We start from the raw sequence: 22112 nt of genomic DNA, 5'->3' as shown, positions 1-22112 counted from the left end.
TTCGGCCGCCGATGCCGCCGAGGTGCGCGTGTGCGCTCGTGTCGCGGGCACGCGGCCGCCGCCGTGCGCTTTGGCGCCCCACGGGAGCGCGCGCGGCCCGGCCACCGCCTCACGCCGCCATCGCCTCCGGTCCGGCCTTGGAGCGTGGGTCTCGCTCTGGGCGCCCCGCGGCCCCGGCGCAGCCCTGGCAGGGAGGCTGCCCGGGGTGGGCGCACGCAATGGTTGCCCGCGGTAAACCCGCGGCACCGCCGGAGCCCGGCGGGGTTCCGCCTCTCTCACTGGGGGACGCGCCGGGCCGGGCGCTGTGCTGGGAGGGCCCGTGGGGGCGTTCGGGAGCTGGTGGCTAGCGGTGCCAGAGGGAGGCTGAACTCTGTATTTTAATTTAAAACACCGGTGCAGAGCGCCGGGGCCGTGCAGGGAGGCTCGGGCCGGGCCGGCGCTCGGAAGTGACGGGATGGACCCTCTGGCTCCTCCTGCCCTCAGGGAAACATTAACTTAGAGCCCTGCTGTGGTTTGGGGTAGAGGAGCTTAGAAAGTACCCTGCAGGGCACAGCCTGCGGCTGAACAGGCTCAAAGGACAATGCAAATCCCAGTTTTTACGGTTGATGCCTTTACAAACCGGCCGTTTTCTGGAAATCCCGCGGCAGTTTGTCTGCTTGAAAATGTAAGTGAAAAAAGCCCCAAGCAACTGTTTCTTGAGGTCGTGCAATGACGTTTGCCATTGTGTGCTTGGCCTGAGTACTCAGCACTGCGTTAGACTTTGCTTCCTTCACTCGGGAGCGCTGCTTGCGAGGGTGGTTTGCTGTTGGTCCAGAACAGAGAGGGATTAGCACAGGGGTGCTCTTTGCATCAGAACGATGTCACACAAGACACCCTTTGTATTTTTTGTGGTCTTCTTAAAATATTCTTTTAAGTAATATGTTGGATGTATTCTGAGTTAAGTCAAAAAGAAACGACTTAATTTCTTAAGAATGATTCTGAAGGATTAAGAAGGATTTTGAATGAAATCTTTAAAAAGTAGTGCTGTAACACAGAATCAGTACTCACTAGTTTTTGACTGAAGGATTGAACTGTGGTTTTTGGTGTGGGTTTTCTCAATTTTTTTTTTAAAATTTTTTTTTGTGTAAAGGAAGACAGGGAGTATAGAAATGGATCTTAGTCTTCCATCATTAGTGTGTTAGGTTCATCTTTAGTCGAGTTTAAACAGCCAATTTTTATTGCTTCAAAGTTGGTAGTTTTGGTTCAATTGTCAGCAGTTACCCTCCTCATCAGGGTGTTGTGAACAGTTGGTACTAATTGGAACTGATTTCTACTAAAAGTAATTATTAAATGGGAATTAGAAGTTTATAGCCCTTGTATTATTTGTGTAGTAATTCCTGATGAAAATTGTAAATAGGAAAATATATGTTGAATAGTCAATGGCAACAGCTTGTACTGATGATACGAATCCTTTCTGGATGTTCCTATGTCTACCTACATCTCATACAACGTTGCCTACTCACCAGGGCAGCTGAAGCTATGACTTGAGAACATCTTACTTCACAGGTATTTTTGGCCCCCTAAAATCTAAATACTCTCAGAATGATCTCTGGTTTAAAACTGTGAGCTTCTGACTGCGTTTTTATGTTAATTTTACTTTGTTACACTAAGATATTGTGAGGACAGTTTACTTGCACGGTGCCTGTGGAATGTGGACGTTATGAAGTTTTTTCTGCAGTTCCTGGAGGCAGAGGTTTTAGTGTCCAAGTTAAAGCTGAGGTCCTACTTCAGCATTTTATTCTAAGCTTCAAGAAAGCATGGTGCAGCCAGCAGCAAAACTACTCTGTTCCCTTCAGTGTCTCGGCAGGTGCTTTACCGAAAAAATCGGGAGTAATGCAAGAATGGCAAAACCAGCCCTTTCTGTCTTTCAGAGGTGCCACAGGGTGGCAGTATTTCAATAAAGTTCTATATTATTAAAAATATTATTTTAACAACATTTTTGTTGGTCTTTGTTTTGTTTTACGTTCTTTACTGTAACTGTAAATTACAGAACTGTTTTTCTGGAATAAAGGAGAGGTGCTTGTTACTCTAAAACGTTAAAATGTTGTTTAGTTGTGTAGAATTTAATCTGCAAGAACAGGTCATTGTACACATTAATAATTGTTTTGTATATGTGGTATGGGCTGAAAAGGATTAGTTATTAAAGGAAATAATCAAAGTTAGGAGGGCAGATTTTTATCTCTCAGAGGCTGAACCTGATCAGGTCCCCTTAGACCTTTGTTTCATTTGAGTGTCAGTATTTTAAGGATCAGACTCTCAAACCTGGGCAGTCAGCAGAATTGTGGGGAAAGCAATGGGACAAGGGCCAGGTAGAATGTTCTACACTCTGGGGCTCGTGTATCTTGGGATCAATGGTCACTGGTTTAGATGGAGGGGCACTTACTGAGCTCCAGCTTTTCTGGTTTGGTTTTTTTTTTTTTTCCAGTTTCTCTTTTCTCAGGTCCCACTGACTCAGTGTATTGTTCTTTAAGGAGTTTTGGGGAGGGCACGGCCCTGAGGGCTGCTGAGCCACCTTGGGCATTCCATCACTACAGAGCTCTTGGTGTAGAGCAGGGATTTTTCAGAGTTATAAAAAGAAAGTTGTAGTTAATTTTAGATTATGTTAATAGTGACTTCTCAGTGTGACTTTAGTTACAACTTAAAAAATCAGATTTGTGTTCCTGGAAAGACTGAGTCTAGTTTCTTTTAGGTGATTTATTTTTCCATGTAGTCCAAGAATTTGTAAACTAAGAGGACAAATATTAGAAATTCCCATGTATCACAGTGATTGGTTGGATTGTTATCCCAGTTTTATGCTTAAAGATTTTTTTAATCTCACAAAATATTTTGAACTGTAGCTGAATCTATGTTTTATTAATAATAGAAAATGAAATAACTGTATTTGACAGAAAGATTGATTCTGCATTTTTTGGCCTGCTTGTAATTGGATTTGTTGTTTCATCATTAGGAGCTGGATGAAGATTTGCACCAAAAAATCGCAACAGAGATGAATCTTTCAGAAACAGCTTTCATCAGAAAGCTGCACCCTGGAGATGACTTTACCAAAAGTGAGTTGGTTCTGTTTGCTCCCCAAAATATCTAACAAGGGAATAGGATGACACTTAACCCTTAAAGGGCAAACCAGCCTGCAGATGTATAATGATCATGACCATCCCTTTGTGGGATTCCATAATACACAAGAACACAGAGGCTTATCTTCTAAATAAGACCTGTTTAGGAGAAAGGAAAAATCTGTGCATTTCTTGGAGTTCTCAAAGTTCTATCCATTTTGGGTAAAAATTAAGGCATTTTTGTATCTCAGAGACATAAGAGAGCGCCACCACTTCAAGAAGCCAATAGATGCTGTTAAGTTCCACTTTTCACCTGAAACAGCCAATAGATGATGGTGTTTTCAGTTCTCTCAGACCAGTTTTTATTTTTCCAGGCTGTTTTCCTGTTCTTTCAGTTAGAACAACCAGTGGCAGTTACTGATTCTTACTTTCTCAGTTTGTTTTCCCCTTTTCCCAGACTGTTTTTCACCTTCTTGGAGGATAAGTTACGAGTTGAGGCTGTCACAGGTAGTTGGGTTTGTTCTTACCAGTGACATCTCAGGTGTCCCTGGTTTCTGGCTCCCCAGGAGCACCAGAGGTGCCAGTTCCACCTCTCAGGGATGTGCCTGGTTCCCAGGCTGGAGGCAGTTCTGGAGCATCCTTTGGCTCTGCACATCCTTTGCTCCTGTATCAAAGTAGCTCTTCTTGTTAGTAGTAGAGTCCAGTTGCTGACCTGACTGACCAGTGACAGCTGTGCCAGAGATCAGTGCCAAATGGGTTTCTAAAAGTGTGTTTAGGACCAAGACTGCTTATAACATGCATTTTGTTTAACTGAAAGATCACCACTCTGTATAAAGTGTTGAGATCAAATGAAGAAATAGACTCTTCCACCTACTAACACCACATAAACTTTCTTTTCCAGGTTCCTGCTTTGGACTGAGGTGGTTCACCCCAGCCAATGAAGTTCCTCTCTGTGGTCATGCTACCCTGGCATCGGCTGCTGTGTTGTTTCACATACAAAGTATGCTTACAAACTAGATATTTTATATATAAACATTTTAGAAAATTCACTTCTGACTAAGATCTTCATTTTCTACAACAAAGGGAATTAAATATTCATAACATTTAGAGGACACACATATGGAGATACCATAGGTGTTGTACTACAACTGCTCTGTCATTATAAGGCTGTAGTCTGGTGGCTACACCTGCATAATGAACTTTTTCTGACTATACTGAGCTACTCCAAGAGCAGTAGTAATTTAGATTCAAATTCTTGTGTTTGATAACGTTACAGTGTTCTTTCTCTAGAAAATACAAATCCAGTTCTCACATTTGTGACACTGAGCGGGGAATTAAAAGCCAGACAAGTGAAAGATCACATTGTCCTGGACTTGCCACTTTATACAGCCCATCCTCAGGTCAGTCCAAGTTTTATTCCTGACAGGCTTTCAGAGTGAGTCTGTGTTGATGTTTGTATGTGTATGCTGATGTTTTATGTGTATGTAAGTGTATGTGTCTGTCTATAGTTGCATAGAGGCATACATATATATTCTCTTTTTTACAGTATATTTTTTTTTTTCAGGTACTTGAGGAAGTAGAAGAATTAATAAAGGTAAAAATAGGATCTCTATGTTGTCTTAGAAGAACATTTGTAATAGCTCTACTTATTTTTGTATGTTGAAATGGCAACAAGGCCCTGCTTGTTGTACTCCTACCCTTGAAACACCAAACTTCTGAGGTCTGAGTCCGGACTCAGTAGGTCAGGAAATGGAATTCTCCAAAATGCTGCAGTTTAACCTGTCTCCCACTACTGCTGAGTGGAGTGTCCTTGACCTCTTCTAGGTCCTGGATTTCCTACCACCCACCCGTATCCATTCATGAGCGCCTTTGCTTGTCTTGCTTGCCTGTACTAGAGAACCCTCTAGTATGAGAGACCTTGCGTAGGGACTGTTGTAGCAGGGAGTGTGTTCCACAAAAATGTTAAGGAAACAGTATTTCATATTCAAGTGGTGATGTTTTCCTCTGTCTCCTTTATGTTTTCCTCCAGGCAGCAGTTGGTGACATGACTGTTCAAGATGTCCGTTACTCTCCTGACACAAAGAAACTATTGGTCCGTCTCAGTGATACTTATGAAAGGTGTCTAATACTTCTTTTTTTTTTAAATCAGGAGTGCAGAAATTGAGTTGGCTTGTGTAATCTCTGTTCCTTACATACTAAGCTCTGTTGTCTAGTTTTAAATCAGGTGGAGATTAAAAACTCTAATTTAAGTTTCTGTATTAATAGTTATTTTATCTTTTAGTTTGAACTTATTGAACCTGCAAAGGTGAATAAGGCCAATCTGAAATCTGTTTTGAAGAAAAGGTGTAGGAAACAGTTTTAATGATGGTGTATTTTCCCCTTCCATCTGTGTCTAAAATGATCCAGTAACCTAGCAGGAAGTTAGGAGTCCTGCTTTGATTCAGAGCACATTGCCAGAATGCCAAGAATTCTTACACTCAGTGGACTGTAATCTGCTTTCACATGCTTAACAGCATTGTAAGTAGCTTTACAGAGAAAATTCCAATTCAAATTTTTCCAAAGCATTTGTGACTCTCATAGAGCTGAATTTCATTGTTAGTTCAAGTATGACTTAGCTATGTATTGTGGAAAGACAACTTCTTTAATCAGACCAAGTTACTACTGTTACAAACTTGAAGTTTGGCCGAACTAATGTTTAAAGATTGGGGTAGTGGGAAGATAGAAATAGATGGAACTGTCCTCATGTGAGTACTTATTATTTTTACTCTTTCAGACTTTATTTTGCAGAGAGGTATCGGACAGTTGTAGACTGCTTTAGAATGCCACAAAGAGCTGAATGGTGTTATTTACTTGCTCTGAAAGGAGGTGGAGCACTTATCTCTGTGTGTTCTGTAGTGAGGAAATATTTCTTTCAATGATTAAAATATTAAAATAAAAGTTTGATTTTTTTTTTTTTGTAGCTGCTATTCTAGGATGCTCCATTTTCAGAAATAAATAAAAAATGCATGGCCTGAGCTTTTTTTTTCTCTGCTCACTCAGAGTGTATTTTATTCAGGATGATTTCTGTCAAATAACATTGAGGGGACAATGTTTCCTCTAATATTTTAAGGCTGTTTGTGAATTGTAGAGAAGATGATTTTTTAATTTTATATTTCTTTTCAGTACTTACATTCAAGTAAAATGAAGAATATGGGCTATTAAAATTTTATAATTTATATTCAAGGTCTGTGTTGGAAGAACTGAAAGTGAGTGCACAAAGCTTTTTGTCAGCTGAAAAGACGGGAAAAGTGAAAGGACTCATACTCACTCTTAAGGGAAATTCCAGTGGGAAGGGCCATGATTTTTACTCCAGATATTTTGCACCTTGGTATGGAGTTCTGGAGGACCCTGTTACAGGTGTGTGTGTGAGATAAGCAACTCCTCCTTTTGTTTCAGTTCAATCAAAAGGTTCTTATTAAATGTCATAAATCTGTTTTTGTTCTTTAGAGTCTCTTATAACTTCCTGTTTTATATGGACAGCAGGAGTGTGCCACTAAACTGAAAACTTTCATGACCAATGACAGTTTATTCAGCAAAAATCCAGTCAGCTTCTTGCTGTCATTAGGCCAGACATTCCTGTGCCTTTTTCAGATCTTTTCCCTGAAGTGTTCTAGTTAGAGAAAAGTGAGAGAGACTGATTCGGTGTTGGATGAGTATTGCAGTAGAAATTCATGTCCACTTCCATCAGTGTTCTGTTTTTTGTGTTGGTGGCTAATGCTGAAGCCCTCAGCTAAGCAAAATTTCCATTGAAGGAAATAATACTGCTTTGTTGTAAATAATGGCAATTATAAAGCCTTAAGTTCTGTCTGCTGCGCAAACTCATAGTTGGTTTTCTTTTTGCCTTAGACACACGTGGCACTTGATGTATGACATTTGCATTTTGCCTGTGCTTGCTCTATAAAATAGTGATTATAATTTAATTGTGTACTTTTTTTCTCAATTTCTTTTAAGGATCTGCTCATGCTGTTTTAAGCAGCTACTGGTCAGAGCAACTGGGGAAGAAAGAAATGCTTGGTAAGAGAAACTGTTTTATTGCAAAGCTGCCCATTTATTATCTACTCCCTAGAAAAGACAAGGGTTTATTATTACTGCAGTCCAAACTGTAGTATTAACTCCCTATCCATTTTCTCAGTATGAGTAGAACATGATGTAATATTTTGCATGTGAGGTAATCTTTGATAAATTGCTTTCTTTCCTACCCAGCACCCTGGCACATCCTGCCCACAGGGAGTTGGAAGTGTCGGTTTGTGGATCATAACTCTCTGCAGATAGTTTTTGATTTCAGCTTTTGGATTTTAATTCTCCTGAGCTTTCCTCACAAGTGCAGCTTGGTGAAACTCAGGTGATGTTGTTTACGTGTTTTGATTGGATTTTACTTTCCTGCTTGGTCTTTCTGGTTTCCATGTTGGGTATTGGGAACAGGTATCAGTATTTTCATTAACCCTTTGTACTTTCCAGTACACTTTGAGCAGTGTTTTCCTTTCCCCTCATGTATTCTGAGACCAAAACAGCTTATATAATTTCTGCTCAATGTTGGAATTTTCTTGAGAGTTGTTCCAAATGAATCGTTTCACTGACTTATTTTGGAAACTTAGTAGCCTCTGTAATACCCATTACTTCTTATTGTAAGAATAAAGGAAGAATTTCTTCTGTAAAATGAAGGATCTGTTAGTTCCCAAACAGATTGCATATGAAATAATACAAAAATAAGAAACAATAAATCCATTGTCAGATCTCTCTGGCTATGGTGACCTCTAGGAGGAGGCTACAAAGAGAATTTCCCAGGTGAAATACTTTATGATCTTTCTTGAAACTGTGTACATGTCCCTGAATTTAAGCTGCTGGCTAAATCAAGGTTCAGTATCAATCCTTGCCTTTCTTTCATTTGAGGAATCTCTGCAATGTTTATAGTCTCTTATATCAAATGGACTCGTATTTGTTAATGAGTGCAGTGTATAGCAGCTGTCTGTGTATCCAGCCCTTCACATGGTTTTCACATTTCTAAGGTAATATTTATAAACGTGCATAAGGAATTCCATATCTCCAAACAGACTGGCTCCCCAAAATCCAACCAAAATACTGGTGATTTCTTAAAACATATATTATTGCAAAACCAGCACTTTTTCGTGAGTTAATGTCATTATGATGACATCATGAAGAAAATCCATTAGTCCTTAAACCATTTTGCCCCTTTTGTGTGCAGTGGCCATTTAGCTACATCTAGACTTAGAAGCTCCTCATAACAACGGGACACTCTCAGCATAAGGCCACAGCTGACTTGTGAGTGCAGGGGTGTGTGATTCTGTGATATCAGCATACTCAGCTTCACAGTCCCTGGGTCAGGTTAATCACAGAGGAATTCAGAGCACTGTGAATGTAGCTGTTATGTATTGTTTCTGCAATTGTACATACTTGATTGTATTGAAAATATGTAGAAAATCTACGTATAGTATGAGGTGTTCCTGGTAAATATGGACGTGGACTGGATGTGCAATAACCCTGTGATCTAAAAGGTGAGTGCACACCAGAGATGCTTGAATGTCTGCAGAAGTATTGCTGGTGAATGAAATCTTCTAGTTATTGAAATGTGCCCTGCAGGCCTGGTTGCCCTCAGACATAGTGTGAAATATCAGTGCTTCTGTGGGAGAGAAAGAATAGATCAAATATTATTTTCATATAATCTTGGCTAAACCTTCCTTTTGTGGGTTATTTTTTGGTTTTCTCCTGCTTTGGAAGTTTCTTTAAAAATAAAATGAGATGGACCAATATGAAAACAATCTCAGTAATCCTGCCATGAAACAGCCAGTACTGCTTGAACATTTAACAAGAAAAAAACCCAACCACAACCAACCTCTGAAGATATGAAATAATTAATCTCTTTTATTTATATCTGCTATCACAAGGGTGTGGGAGAGCTTAGGTGTGTATCCACTCTTGGCAATAATAATAGATCAAATGTAGCATGGCCTGGATCTTTAAGAGTCAGAAATACCCAATTGAAGCATTATTCTGTTCCTAGATGATGTTCTGACAAGTTAAAACCAATGACTGGTAGTTCTATAAATGGAAAAGAAGAGAAAGTATCAATATCAATCTTTAGATAGGTCCTGTTTCCACTGTTTTAGAGGGTCTACTTTGTCTGGGAATCTAATATCCTGATCAAAGAACAGCTTTCTTATCAGCAGTGGGTGAGAAAGAGTTTTAAAGCATACAACATATCTACCATCTGTTAGAGAGCTTATGCTCTGCAGGGATCTGAGCACAGTCTGTGTCTAATTTATAAATTGTGGGGCTGAGAGGAAAAATATGCCCTTTAGTTTTGAACAACTTCTGTAGCAATTGGAAATTCGTTGAGTAAGGAACTGGACATTAAAGCCTCTTCATCCGTTTACAGCCTTTTACAAAAGCAACACTACATGAAACTCAAACATTTTCTAAATACCATCTGAACCAGACCATTTTCTGATCAAGGAGTTGTGCAACTAAAATGGCTCTGCTGAAATAAGTTACAGAGTCCACAAGTGAAGTGAACTTTATCATCCCACCTGTGTATGGCTGAACAGTTCAGGCAAAAGCTTAGTTCTGTAATTAATTACAAGGCTGTTCCTACTTCAAGTTGATCCAGTTGTATTAAATTATATATTCAGGATTCTATAAATCACTGTCTCTTCCTGTCTTTGGAAGAACTTGGTGTCAGTTTGTGACAGCTGAAGCAGCAGTGATGTTTCCTTGTAGACTTTTTCCACTGCCTGTGTGAGCTTATTTCCCCCTAAGCCTCATTCCTTCTTTGACTGTCATATCAGCTTGAGCTGTTCAGTGCCAGGAAAATGGTTCTTCATTCTCCTGGAGATAATGCTTGATGTTCTTCCTTCTGACCTGCAGAAAGTGTATCCCAGGGAGGGAGAACTCAAGGCTTCAGTTGGCTGCAGCACAGCAGCTTCCCAGCTGGTGTTAAGGAGCAGGTTTGTGAGACTCAGGAGCCAAGTTCCAGCTGGAAATACAGCCGGGCTGATCTTCATCCCTGTCCCTGGTGCAGTGTTTGCTTTCTGCAGACAGCAGCCTCATTTGCTGGAGTTTTTCCTGGATTTTTAAGTAATTTGTGCTCCACACTAGTTTTTTAACTGTGGGTTCTTGTTTCCCTTCAGCCTTTCAGTGTTCCCGCCGTGGAGGGGAGTTGAAGATTTGCCTGCGCAGCGACGGGAGGGTGGACATTGCAGGGCAAAGTGCTGTGGTGTTTAAAGGAACCCTGACTTTCTGAAGGAGCTGGCACTAACCTCCCACACCTTCATGGAACTCCTATTATGCTGATTTTCTCTCAGCTCTAGGCAGTGAATCCCCCCCATTCTCAGAAGTCTTTGATTCCTTGTAGTCCATTTTAAAAATGGCTTGAAAATACTTCTGATCTTCAAGATTCTTGGTATTGTTTTCTTCCCTCTTAATCTTGCCACTTCATGTATACACTGACCTCAGAGAATGTTCTAGGACAGCTCTCTTGTTTTTCTGCTTCTTGGATTGAACTGTAAACATCTCTGATTGATAAAATAATCGAACTTTTCCCGGATTCAGAATTTTCTGTGACATCTGAGTTCCTTTCTTTGAAACATGTATTTTCTCTGCCATATATTAAAATGACAGTCATGTTCATTAATTTACTTGAATTGAAATGTGAAAAAATACAAATGGTTGAGAAATGTGCCTTGTGGTTCTCTTTTATGAACAGTATTTTTCAAAGATGAATGGTATTGCAGTTGCTCATAGTGCTGTTGCTGCTTAGTCAATACTTTTCATTAGAGCAGAAAGATTTAAGAGAGTGACGTAGAGATGCACATAAAGCTGATTAAACTCTGAAAGGAAACTTTATTGGTTACAGCAATGTCAGTTACTTCTCAAAGACTGAAGATTTGCTCCTGGAAGTGTAGATACCCCTTCTGGAAGAATTTTCTTCCTAAAGTGCTGCTTCATATTTTGTCACCACGATGTGGTCTTTCACTGGATTTATTAGGAATATTGAACTGTTTCAGTTTCTCCAGCTGAAACTCTGCTGTCTCTTTCAAGTCACCTCTGTCCCAAGCTTTAGCCTTAGTTTTTTCTCTTTGCAGTATATGAGAATGAAGTGTTTTGAACTCAGAGGCATTTTCATAATGTGGGAACAGCTGAATGTCAGCCTGTTATAAATAATGAGGAACTTAGTTGTGCCAAGTTCCCTTATTTCCAGTTATTTTGAATTTTATCATAGCTTATCACTTACATCTTGTGAAGTTCAAGTACCTGGAGACAAGTCTCTATATCCTGTAGCTACACAGAACATACCAATAATGTGATTTAAATGCACTATTGAGGCCAAGGGCTAGGTGGCAAGCAAAAGGAGTCTCCAAATGGAAATGCCCATTCTTCTGTACTCAGTCTTGCTGAAGTTCATGGACCTGAAATATTATTTATAAGCATGGGGGTCATCATCACACATCAAACACAGGCAGCTCAGCAGCCCTGCTGCAGTGGCAGGTTTATCCTTGGCCTCACCTTCTCACAAATCAAACTGATCACTTCCTGGCTGGTGACATGGGTCTTCTTGAGCAGCAATGCTGCAAGCTTGTTCTGCTTGTGGTTTATGCAAAGGCTCAATCTGGCCTATAATCTGAGATGCTTTGGGAAAAAAAATCCCTTCTTTAAGAATATAAATGAACTAAAGGGGCAATTGTTTTTCACCTGTCCACATTTAACACAGACGATTCAATTATTATTTTTTTACTCTATGAGGACTAATGATGAACAAGGCCCATAAATTTTAAAGATACTTATTATCTAAATTTCCTGACTAAACCAATATCTTTGCTGCTTAAAGCATTTTTTTTTTATAGTTTACTACTACTTTGTCTCTATTTCTTTTCAGGATAGAAAAATCACCAGAGCTCAGGTGGGAGGCTATACAGTAATATGTTTGTAATCAACAGATTAATTAACCAGCCATGATTTATTAATGATGAATTAATTATACCTTATTGTGCAGTTCTGCTGCCTAAATGGAGCTTTAAAGGAGTTATTTTATTAATCATCATTGTCTAATTGCAGACACTTACAGAAAGATTGCTAATTAAACATGCAAGCCATATGCAAAACAAGCAAGGCTGCTGAGAGTGGCAAGAAAAAGAGTACTCATTTTCTCAGTAGCAACTTTATTCTCTTGAAATACTGTGTAGTTGACCTGGTGATCCTAATTATTCACCAAGACTTATTTTAATATATTGCACATTTTCAGTCAATAGTAGAGGAAATTAATTGTTGTGACAAATTCCGTCTTTCCCAGTGCAAAAAATAGGTTGTGCAGACTTCAAATGAGATTATTTAGAATTTGTGTGGCCTTGTTTTGTGTTTTTATGGGAAGGATTTGTTTAGTGGTTCTGTTGGAGAGGATTTGCAGAACTGTTTTGTGCTGCTCTCTTAATTAAGACTTGGGGCATAGAGATGTGTTGAACCAAGAGCAAATTATTGACAGGAAATACAATTCCAAAAATTGCTCTGCTTTTGAGTGTTATTTATCATGGGAGTGTCCAACAGAAGTTACAGGCCAGATCCAACAGCCCAGACATGACAATTTAAATGCACATTTGCTTATTTTACTTTGCAGAGGCACAGCTCATGTAGGGGTCAGGAAGAACATGAGAAACAAGGCAAAATAATACTGAGCAATAGAAACCATACAAGTTTGTTGCTTTAGAAATGAATGTAGAGCTAAAAGGGATGAAAAAGGGAAGACTTTTTTTATTCAGTAAGCCATTTAAAAGATTTGCTTAAAGGATTCATGATAATACTTTGCATTTGTTTTTAAGTTATGTAGATGAGAATAGGTGGAAAACATACATTAAAAAGTTGTTACTAAATTTTGCAAGAAGAGGAAAGAAAAGATTTCATGAATGTACACACAGCAAGAGGTCATAGAAAGGAGCCATGTGTTCCATAAGGGAGGGAAGGGAAATTAGCAACAGATGAGGCAGTTATTTCTGGGAAAGTAAGGATTTCTTTGTCTCATCAGAGATGTGTTCATCAGAGTGACAGAGGAACACGCCGGGAACAGAGGGGACCTTCCCAGAAGTAAAAAAAAAATCAAACCCCTAAATTAGAATTAAGGGTGATGCCTGATCAGGTAAAAATTAAACTAGTTCAATTAAAAACTGAAAAATCTGCCAATTAAGCAGTTTGATTCTGACATCTATTTTTTTCCCCTAGAGGAGTAAATCTGTCTTTAATTACCAGACTTAAAAACACAGAACAAGGGTTTTTTCTCAGTTGCTGAGTTACTGTCCTTTTATTTCCTGAAGTTTACTCCAAACCATAATTAACAAAATTCAAAAGAAGAGGAAAGTGCAATAACAAAACCCAGTATATGACCAGATAGTCAGAAGTTTGTATGGTTTTTTTCCTACAAGTTGGTTTTAGACTAAGATATTTAGATTTAACATCTAAAGTAGAATATAGAAAAACAAACATTTCTGACTGTCTTGGTTTCTTTAGTGAGAGGTTCACTTTGACTCGTGTTTTTGCCTCACTGAGTGGCAAAGAAGGACATTCCATGGGTTTTAATGTTGTGATTCATATAGGCTGAAGTTTTATTCACTTTGTAGCGTTCTGTGACTTTTTTTGGTGATACACTCAAACCAAGAAACTACTTTCCCATGTTATTTTTGTCCTGTTAAGAATTACAGGGTCAATAAAATATCTTAGGCAAACCCAAGGAACATTCTCAAGAATGTTTTTGGAATTCTGTTTGTGAGGAGCAGGAGGTGTAATGCCCATGCAGAGACTTGTGGAACGTGACCACTTTAAGGGCACACCCTCAGTGTTTGCCCCCAGTCTAAGTTAATGATGCAAAGACAGTTCATAGGATCTGCAAGTTGGGTCGAGAGATGTTTGGCCAGAGAAGAGATTGTGTGGATTATAGTAGAGCTGGAGCAGAGTATGAGGTGCAGCAAAGCCAGGAACCTGAGTTTGAGTTCAAATATATTATCTGCTGACCTTCCTCTGTGCGTTGGATCCAAAGCAGAGGGGACTTACCAGATTATGCATCCCACAAAGCTCAAGTCAGGTGGGAAATTCCAGCTGGAATTCTTGAATTTTTCTTTTGTTTCAGAAAGCCTCCTTCCTTCATAATTACTTATGGCTGTAAACAGAAATAAATCACAATCTTAGTGACTATGATAATTTCAGTCACCCACATTCAGGAAGAAATGTCTTCTTTCTGAATGAAATAATTCTGTTTTAAAAACAGCCTTTTAGACTTTGTTATGTTTGTGTGTAGCAGCTCTCTGAAGATGTGTCAGATTGACTTCCATATTTAACATCATAGCCTCTTTTCTTACCCGTGTTTTTAACGAGTGTGGGTATTGCAACTTTCAGAAACCTTTCAGCAGTTAATAGTTAATAGCAACAATGAAAAAAGTACCCTCTTAATAACAAACTGCAGGCACTTTCTCAATAAAGTTACAATTTCAGCAGAAAAAAAATGTATATTAAAAGGAAACACCTGCTCCGGTAAATTACTGTGTTGCAGGTACCAACCCAGGAGACTGTGCAGATGGTTCTATATTTGCAAACCTGACCTCATCACCCCTTCATCAATCTCTGACTGCTTGGTTCTCTCCAAAGCAGAACACACTGTATCCCAAGGTACTAGAAGACACCTTTGAATTAGTTCCAGTCAGAATACCAATTAATTGGTGCTTCTGTTTCCTTTTGGAAGTTCTTAACAAAGGATTTGATTGTCTTATCAGGCACTAGCACTGACTGAAAGATAGTACAGTCAGTTCCAGGAAGAGCTCCAAAGGGAATTATATTCAGGAGGTGTAGTCTTTGCTTCATTCCCTGATTGAGAGGGTTAAGTTGTACAATGCCCTAGGATTTTGAGATGAATGAAAAGAAAGTGGGATCTTGATCCTTAAAACAGTACAATATGAATTCATTGCTTTTATTAGCCTTTCCTGCCAGCCAAGGAAAAGTAAGAGAGATCACAAATTCTGTACATTTGTTTTCCCTCCTCCACTGTTTTCAGTTATCTTACACTCTTCCTGAGACCTGAGACTGATTTTGCCAGTCTTCTCTTAACTAGAAGAAATTTGCCTACGTGCTTCTTCCAGTTGTACCTATGCAAAGGCCTTATGCAATGTATCAAGACCTGTTTGCTTTGGGGAAGGAAACATGAACAGCCTTTCTAGAAAACAACCTTGCTGAAAGAAATAGAGACAAGCTCGTGTTCCCTGTGCAGTCACACATGTTCCTGTTTTGTCACCCATGCTCCTCAAAATTCAGAGGAGGACAGAGCTTTACGGTTGTACATTTTGCACTTCAGCGATGCCAATAAAATATTTGGGTTTGTTTCCTCTTTGTGGATCACTTTGCATTTTACAGCTTCTTTATTCTGTGAGTACCCAGATACATTAAACGCTTTCCATTCACCTCAAAGAAGAAACATGCTTTTGCTAAAGATTTAGAGAATAAGGGAAATGAATCTGCATGCAGTTTGCCAGAATTCTTTGTATTTTCAGACTTATTGCATCACTGTCTTGAATTATGAGGTATTTTGATGGTCTTTTCAGCATTTCATAAGGCCATCATCTAATCTGGTGGCCCCCAACACACACTACAGACAGTAGCACTCCACGAAGCAATCTGTGCTGACGCTTTGTGATTTAGGTATAGGAGAACAATGTCCAGATTTAATATAAAAATGTAAGCATATGGAAAAAACTATCATATTCTGTGGTAAAATATCTGGGAATTTTCTGTTGAAAATATATTCTGTGTTACCAGTTCCTGGCCTTCAAACTTCAGGGGTTTTTGTTTGTTTTTGATGCTATAGAACTTGGACAGGAAGTTTTCCTGGTGACTTTAAAAATGTCCCTAGTTCTTTAAACCTATAGCACCTTGTTCAAAGCACATTTTTCATTGAGCCTGAATTACATAAATATCAATATTACTGTGCTCAGACACTTTTTTTTTTAAACTGTAAGAAAAAAAAAAGTAATACATACCTTTTTACTTCTCAACTGTATGTGAACAAGGCCAGCTGCAACAGAAATAGAGCTGCCTTCCTGCATTTTTTGCATTAGGAATTAAAGTCCATGAGTAGTTGATGACATAAACCACAATTAAATAAGGATGATTGTGTCATTTATTTTGTGTGGAAACAAGGAAACCTGTTTTCTTGTGGCTGAATATATTTCTGTAAAAATTATTGAAGTTCTTAATTTGAAGTTTTCACTATGATAATAATTAATTCTGAGAAAACTTTCCCATCCTCGAGTTTGTATAATTCAAAAGAAAACCTGTGAAAATCCAATAGAATGCTGACATTCAAGAAATGAAATCCTGAAAAAATAAGGAATTAAAAGAAACAACTAGCTTCATGGGAGAAAAAAACCTCAACCAACAAGCTTTTTGATATCAGATATTCAGTCCTTTTGCTACATATGCCGGGTAAAGTGAGATTTCTGCTCTTCTAGTCATGGCTTCTCACATTTTATTCTCACGTACCTAATGGGAAACGTTGTCCTTTGTGCATTCTAAAGCCAGCATTATTGTTGCTATATTAGCAATCATGACATTAAGTGTTCCTTTATTCACAACTGGCTTTACCAGTAGCTTTTAGAATACACCTGTCACATCCAATTCGTTATCGGTTGGAAATGGGGCACTTGGGGGATCTGAACATCCAAACCATCAAATCTTACCATGTGCCTAACTGGAACATCTTAATCTTTTAGAATTGCCTTTCTTTGGATGGAGGAAACCTTTGTGGCGTCCTGCTGTCCACTTGGACAAAGGAGCAGATGTGGAATATGTGTGTGATCGTGGGCTCTCAGCTGTCTGGGCAGGGACGGACCGAGAGAGCTACAAGAGTTCCTGGTTCCTTTGGAAAGCATTAATTGCAACATCAGCCCTTGCTATAGACTCTTACTTAAACTGAGTCAGGATTACTTAATTTGCAGAACAGCTGAATTATAAAGTAAAAATCTAATTGTAAAATACTATGAAAATGAAATGAGATCTATATTTATTTTTTGCCTGTGTTTATATGTATCAATTGGTTTTAAGGTTTCCTTTTCTTTTACTCATATATTTGATATTTGCCATTTTTCACTGTTTCAAATTTCAGCAAATAAAGATAACCTTATTGCAAAGATTAAAAAAACCCCCACAAGTAAAAGTGGACTTATGGAAAATATAAAGATTGAACACAGGCCCTCCCTGAAGAGGTGAATACTCTGCTTTCATTAACAAGTCACTTTTAGTTCACACTGACAGCATTTTACACTGAGGTCCTGGACAACCAAACAGCTATTTTTGTCTTTGGACACTGGATTAGTCCCCTTAACTGCAGTAGGATTGCAGAAGCGTATGAAGCTAAGCATGTATAGGAAATTAATATACAGAGCATCAAATTAGAATTCTCATTTCGTGACAGGATTTTTGTAGGACATTTCTTCACTTAGCATTCTAAAACATATTTGTGGAATATTTATGTGGTAGCTATGGCACATTTCTAAAAGGAAAGAAGTTAAGTCTGCAGTAGTGTATTTTAAAATACACACAATATTTAAAATGCCACGAGAGTGGATTTTTAATTTACACAACTGTATAAGTTAAATCTGAACTGTATATATCAAAAGCATTAGATCCATTATTTAAATAATTTAGCTGATTAAATATATATTATTCTTCATTTAAATAATTTAACTGATTATATATATTCTATATGTATTATATATGTATTTATTTACATAGAAGTGCCTTGAAAAGGTACTTATCTGGCAATGTTTAAAAAATGTTACTAGATATTAAACGAGAGAATTCTTCTATTAATTTTTGTGAAGCAGCACTTGACAGTTCAGATCCTTGAAAGTGTTACTGAAAATGCTGACACTTCTTATTGGTACATATTTACTTGGGTTATTATATTTATTTTCTCTATTAGTGCAAAAGGGAAGGTTAAGAATGCTTCCAAATAAATATCTGGACTGCATGGCTCTTACCCCAGAAGTGCTGTTGTGAAACGCTCTGAGAACTGATAGTAAGTACATTTATGTAACAGTTTTGCAAATACATAAGGCGAAGGATAATCAACAGAAGTCTAATTTGTGTAACAGCTTTGACCCATTAGGGGCTTTTAAATCATGCATCGCTGACTTCAGGGTTGCTGTTGTCAAGCTACTTACAGATCCCAGTTAAATCAGGCATTTCGTATTTTTGCCCTCGCTTGCCTTTGTTTACCAGCAGGAGACAAAATATTTAATTAGTTTTGGGGCATTTCTAATCTCCTCTGGGCCAGCTCCAGCCACAGAGCTGGACGCCACTCCTGACTTAATTCCGGTCAGGCTGTCCCCTCCGCTACAACATATGGGGAACCTGCAAGCCTTTAGCAAAAGTTGCAACTGAACTATTTGAGGGGTGGGATCTCCCTGCTGGGAAAATAGTGGGCCACAAAGCAAAAGGGGGCCAGCGTCACCAGCGGAGGTCAAGGCGACACTTAGACCAAACAGCATCTGGCAAACTGTGCCAAGCAGAAATCAATGAGAAGCAGTGCACCGGCTAGTAATTTTATGCCTGTTTGCACAAGAAAATAACTCCTCCTGAAATGAAAAATTATTTTATAAAAAGCTTGCAGCATCCTTTGGCATCGCTCTCTCCATTGTTGCTTCATGTATTTTTATTTCAGTCGATAAACTCTGGCACAATCTGTACACGACTTTGTTTTGGGCAAGCAACATTAACTGTAGCATTAATTACATTTTTGGGAGATGAGGAGTTTTGAGAGTCTTTTTCCTAATTGGTTAGGAAATTGATTGTGTAGCTGTAATTTGTTTCCAAAGTGCATTACATTCTCTTATTCATGTTACAACAATGAGTCAAAGGGTTTGAGAAGAAAAAAAAGACAGCTCCTAATCTTATGGACTGTGTGTTCCAGCCACTGTCAACTGTTGCAGCTCAGTCCACTTGAAACCTTCCCTTGTTTTATTATTCTCACTTTCTGTTCCTGCCTGTATCCCTGCTTATATCTCATCTTGTGGCCCTTGTTTTTTTCCCATTTCCTCTTATTGCTTTTCCTCTTTCCCCTGAAATTCTAGGTGCTGATGTTTACCTTAAATATTGTAAGCAGATTATCATTCAATTCAGTGAGATTACTTAGGGTTTAATACTAAATATAGTCAAGTCTTTACAAGTTTATTACAGTAGACATCAGATTTTATCCCACAGAGAGATTCTTGTGTACTTTTCTACTTCTCAAAATGGGACCATTCTCAGTGGCTTTTGTTTTTTGTCTACTTGTCAAGAAGTATTTCTACTTTCCACAGTTTCAACACTCATTTTCATACATAAGCTATCCTGTATTTTCTTGCACATGAATTATTTCTGTACTTTGAGTGAAACAAGTTGCAGGTTGCAAAGTCTTTGTGGTACAGAAGCTTTACACAGGTCATGGTGTCTCACCAGTGGGTTGCAGCCCTCATTTTCCTGTCTCCTTGGTTTTCTGTGGCTACAGGTGCAGGGTAGCACCTTCACTCTGAGGGTCTTTATGCCTCTTGATAGAGAATATAGACAGGGACTTTTCACTGCAGGAAAGAATGGAGAAAATCAATGTTCTTGGTGGAAGGAATAGAAAGATGAGTGCTCATGGGCGCCATTATTGGTCCTGTCCCATGGGCAGTTGCCATATGAGCAAAAAGAACTCACTAGGAGTGAGGTGGACTAGCTGTTTTTGTCACTGGGAGAGAAAGGGTGCTTTTACTCAGGGAGTGCATTTTTTTCACAGTTATAAATCATAGAGAAAAGTTTTCATATAATAGGTAACATGCTGCAATTTTTTTTTACTTTTGAAGTATGTCAAGCTACTTGATGAAAATCCGCATGTACAAGCAGTTTGTTTGGCTTGATTTTAAATAAGATTTTTTCTGATGAGGTGTCTGGGAAACTCAGTGGGAGCACATTCTTACATTTCCCTCTCCTTTGATACCACGTCACACCTTTTCTATCTCCCTTTCTCTTCTCCTCTCAAGAGTAAACAGAAAGCTCCACTCCTGTGACAGCTGTCTCTTCCCTAGGCTCTGCTAAAGTAAGTTCATTGCCAATACTAAGAGTCTGTATATACTGTATGAACAGCTTTAGTTCTCCTGTGTGTCAGGGAGACAACCCCCACATATCAAGAGAAAAAGGTTTATCAGAAAATAAAAAGGAGTTGTCATTTCACACATTGATAATTAACGATCTTTGACAGGTAGCCAGGGAGAGCCTTCTAGGAAAGTAATTTAGTTCCACAATGAAATTCCAAACTGTCTTTCAACATAGTTACCTGTTCAGTTGCTGTTTTTAGGAATTTTTGTAGGCTTTGTTCTGAATTCCAAAGGAAAAAAATAGATTTTAAAGGCTAACTTGTGAATGGTCTTGGTATATTTTTTGTCTAATTAAAAACAATAAAAATATAATGTAGAACAGCTAATATTAGGGGTTCTTTTAGAGGTGATTGCATTAATGTTAATGTGTTTCTTGTGCTTCTGATGGCATAGCAAATAAGTAACTTAAGAGTCACTTATTACCATGTAAAAAAAGAATGTTTTTTCACAAAGTCATCGTGGGGAGCTGACACCTGTAGCTGTGGTATTGCCCCTCTTGCCAGTGTTTGGGCAAGCACCTGTTCCAGCAAAAGGCTGACAGTTCAGCCAGTAAGATGTATCAACAAATCACACCCTCTGCTTGAAATTGCCCACACATATATGTCGATTAAGGAAGAACACTGAGCTGATTTCTTATTGAGAGGTTTTAGTTCTTTGCAGCAAGCTTACGATTTTTGGTTTGGTTTTGTTTGTAGTGCTGGTGTTGCTTCACTGTCAGGGTCTCATTAAACTTAGTTACATTTATAACGTTTTAAAAACAAATGCATTCATCTTAGTTCACCTATGCTGGTTCATAAATTGCTGGTCTTTGGCTGCTGCCATCACTGCAGAATCCTTTTGGAACAAACATCCCTGGTTTGAGGTTAAAAGGACCATCCAACTCTATATGAAGAGCAGTGTGCACAGGGGGGAAAACATGGAAACTCACCTCACTGTAGCCTCAAAGATCCCCATATATTTTCCAGAGAGGACTGTGATGCACAGATGTGAGGAATGGGCAGGATGATAATTGGATGAGAGACACCTGAGAGAGTCAGAGGAAGTGTAGGGGCCACAACAGAGGGGAGTCAGGAAGGACTAAGAGATAAATAACCTCTGGAGCATTACTGTCTCTGGAATTGAACACAAGAATCCTGGGTTTATACTTCCTTCTGCTATCATAGCTACCTGCTTCATCTTTCTAATCCTAAGGTATGTGGGATATTAAAGGATAATAATTTAACATTTCTGCTGCTACTTACCCTATTAGAGGTTTTAGAGAACAGGTTAGGGAAATTACCCATCGAAGACCATAAACCCAGTAATTCCTGTCTGAATTCAGGAGGGGAAACTGGATCTCTTCCCTTGTCTGTTTCATGGAGCATTTTAGGTAGTGCTTTTAATAGTTCTCAAGCTATGTAGTAATGGAAGGTCTTTTCTGGAAGACTCTTGTCCCATTGAAATTGGGTATACAGGAAAATAAAAGGTCACTGTGTGTCTCCTGTTGGGTGTCTGTAGGTCCCTTTGTGGAAAACATCAGGACAGCTTTTGCAGATTGCTGAGCGTGTGCAGGTGGGATTGACCTTGGTGGATACCTGTATTTTTGAGCACACGAGATCATATGTGGTGCCAAGTGCTCAGAAAATTCACCAGCTTTTTAATATGTCAAAGCCTTTTTTGCTGCTTTAGTGGTGCAGTGGGTTGTGATATCATTTGAAGTGGAAACTTCTTTGGTGAGCTGTCTTGTGTATATGTATGTGTACAAAGGTGCATAATGTAATCATATTAAGTATATAATGTAGGTGAGAAACAGGTTCAAAACATGTTCCTCTAGTACCATGAGAAA

At 38.8% G+C, this 22112-nt stretch overlaps 1 protein-coding gene across 2 annotated transcripts; it reads left to right on the top strand.

The window, feature by feature from the left end:
- Window positions 1–310: 310 nt before the first annotated feature.
- Window positions 311–21431, top strand: PBLD (phenazine biosynthesis like protein domain containing). 2 transcript variants are annotated; one of them, XM_027660953.1, is made up of 10 exons: window positions 311–664; window positions 2987–3086; window positions 3991–4089; window positions 4380–4489; window positions 4654–4683; window positions 5119–5207; window positions 6313–6485; window positions 7080–7142; window positions 18094–18189; window positions 21253–21431. In XM_027660953.1, exons 1-9 carry the CDS (start codon window positions 581–583, stop codon window positions 18168–18170), a joined length of 825 nt encoding a protein of 274 aa, XP_027516754.1. In that variant the 5' UTR covers window positions 311–580; the 3' UTR covers window positions 18171–18189; window positions 21253–21431. The 2 variants fall into 2 exon arrangements, with proteins under 2 accessions (XP_027516754.1, XP_027516753.1); XM_027660952.1 differs by lacking the exons at window positions 18094–18189; window positions 21253–21431 and adding an exon at window positions 10274–12807 and having other exon boundaries at window positions 318–664.
- The last annotated feature ends 681 nt before the right edge of the window (window positions 21432–22112 follow it).

The sequence above is a fragment of the Corapipo altera genome, unplaced genomic scaffold (genome assembly GCF_003945725.1).
Source record: "Corapipo altera isolate COAL_440 unplaced genomic scaffold, ASM394572v1 133, whole genome shotgun sequence".
Taxonomy (NCBI): domain Eukaryota; kingdom Metazoa; phylum Chordata; class Aves; order Passeriformes; family Pipridae; genus Corapipo; species Corapipo altera.
Note: the sequence above shows the minus strand (reverse complement) of the source record. Positions and strands in the feature narration are given on the sequence as shown.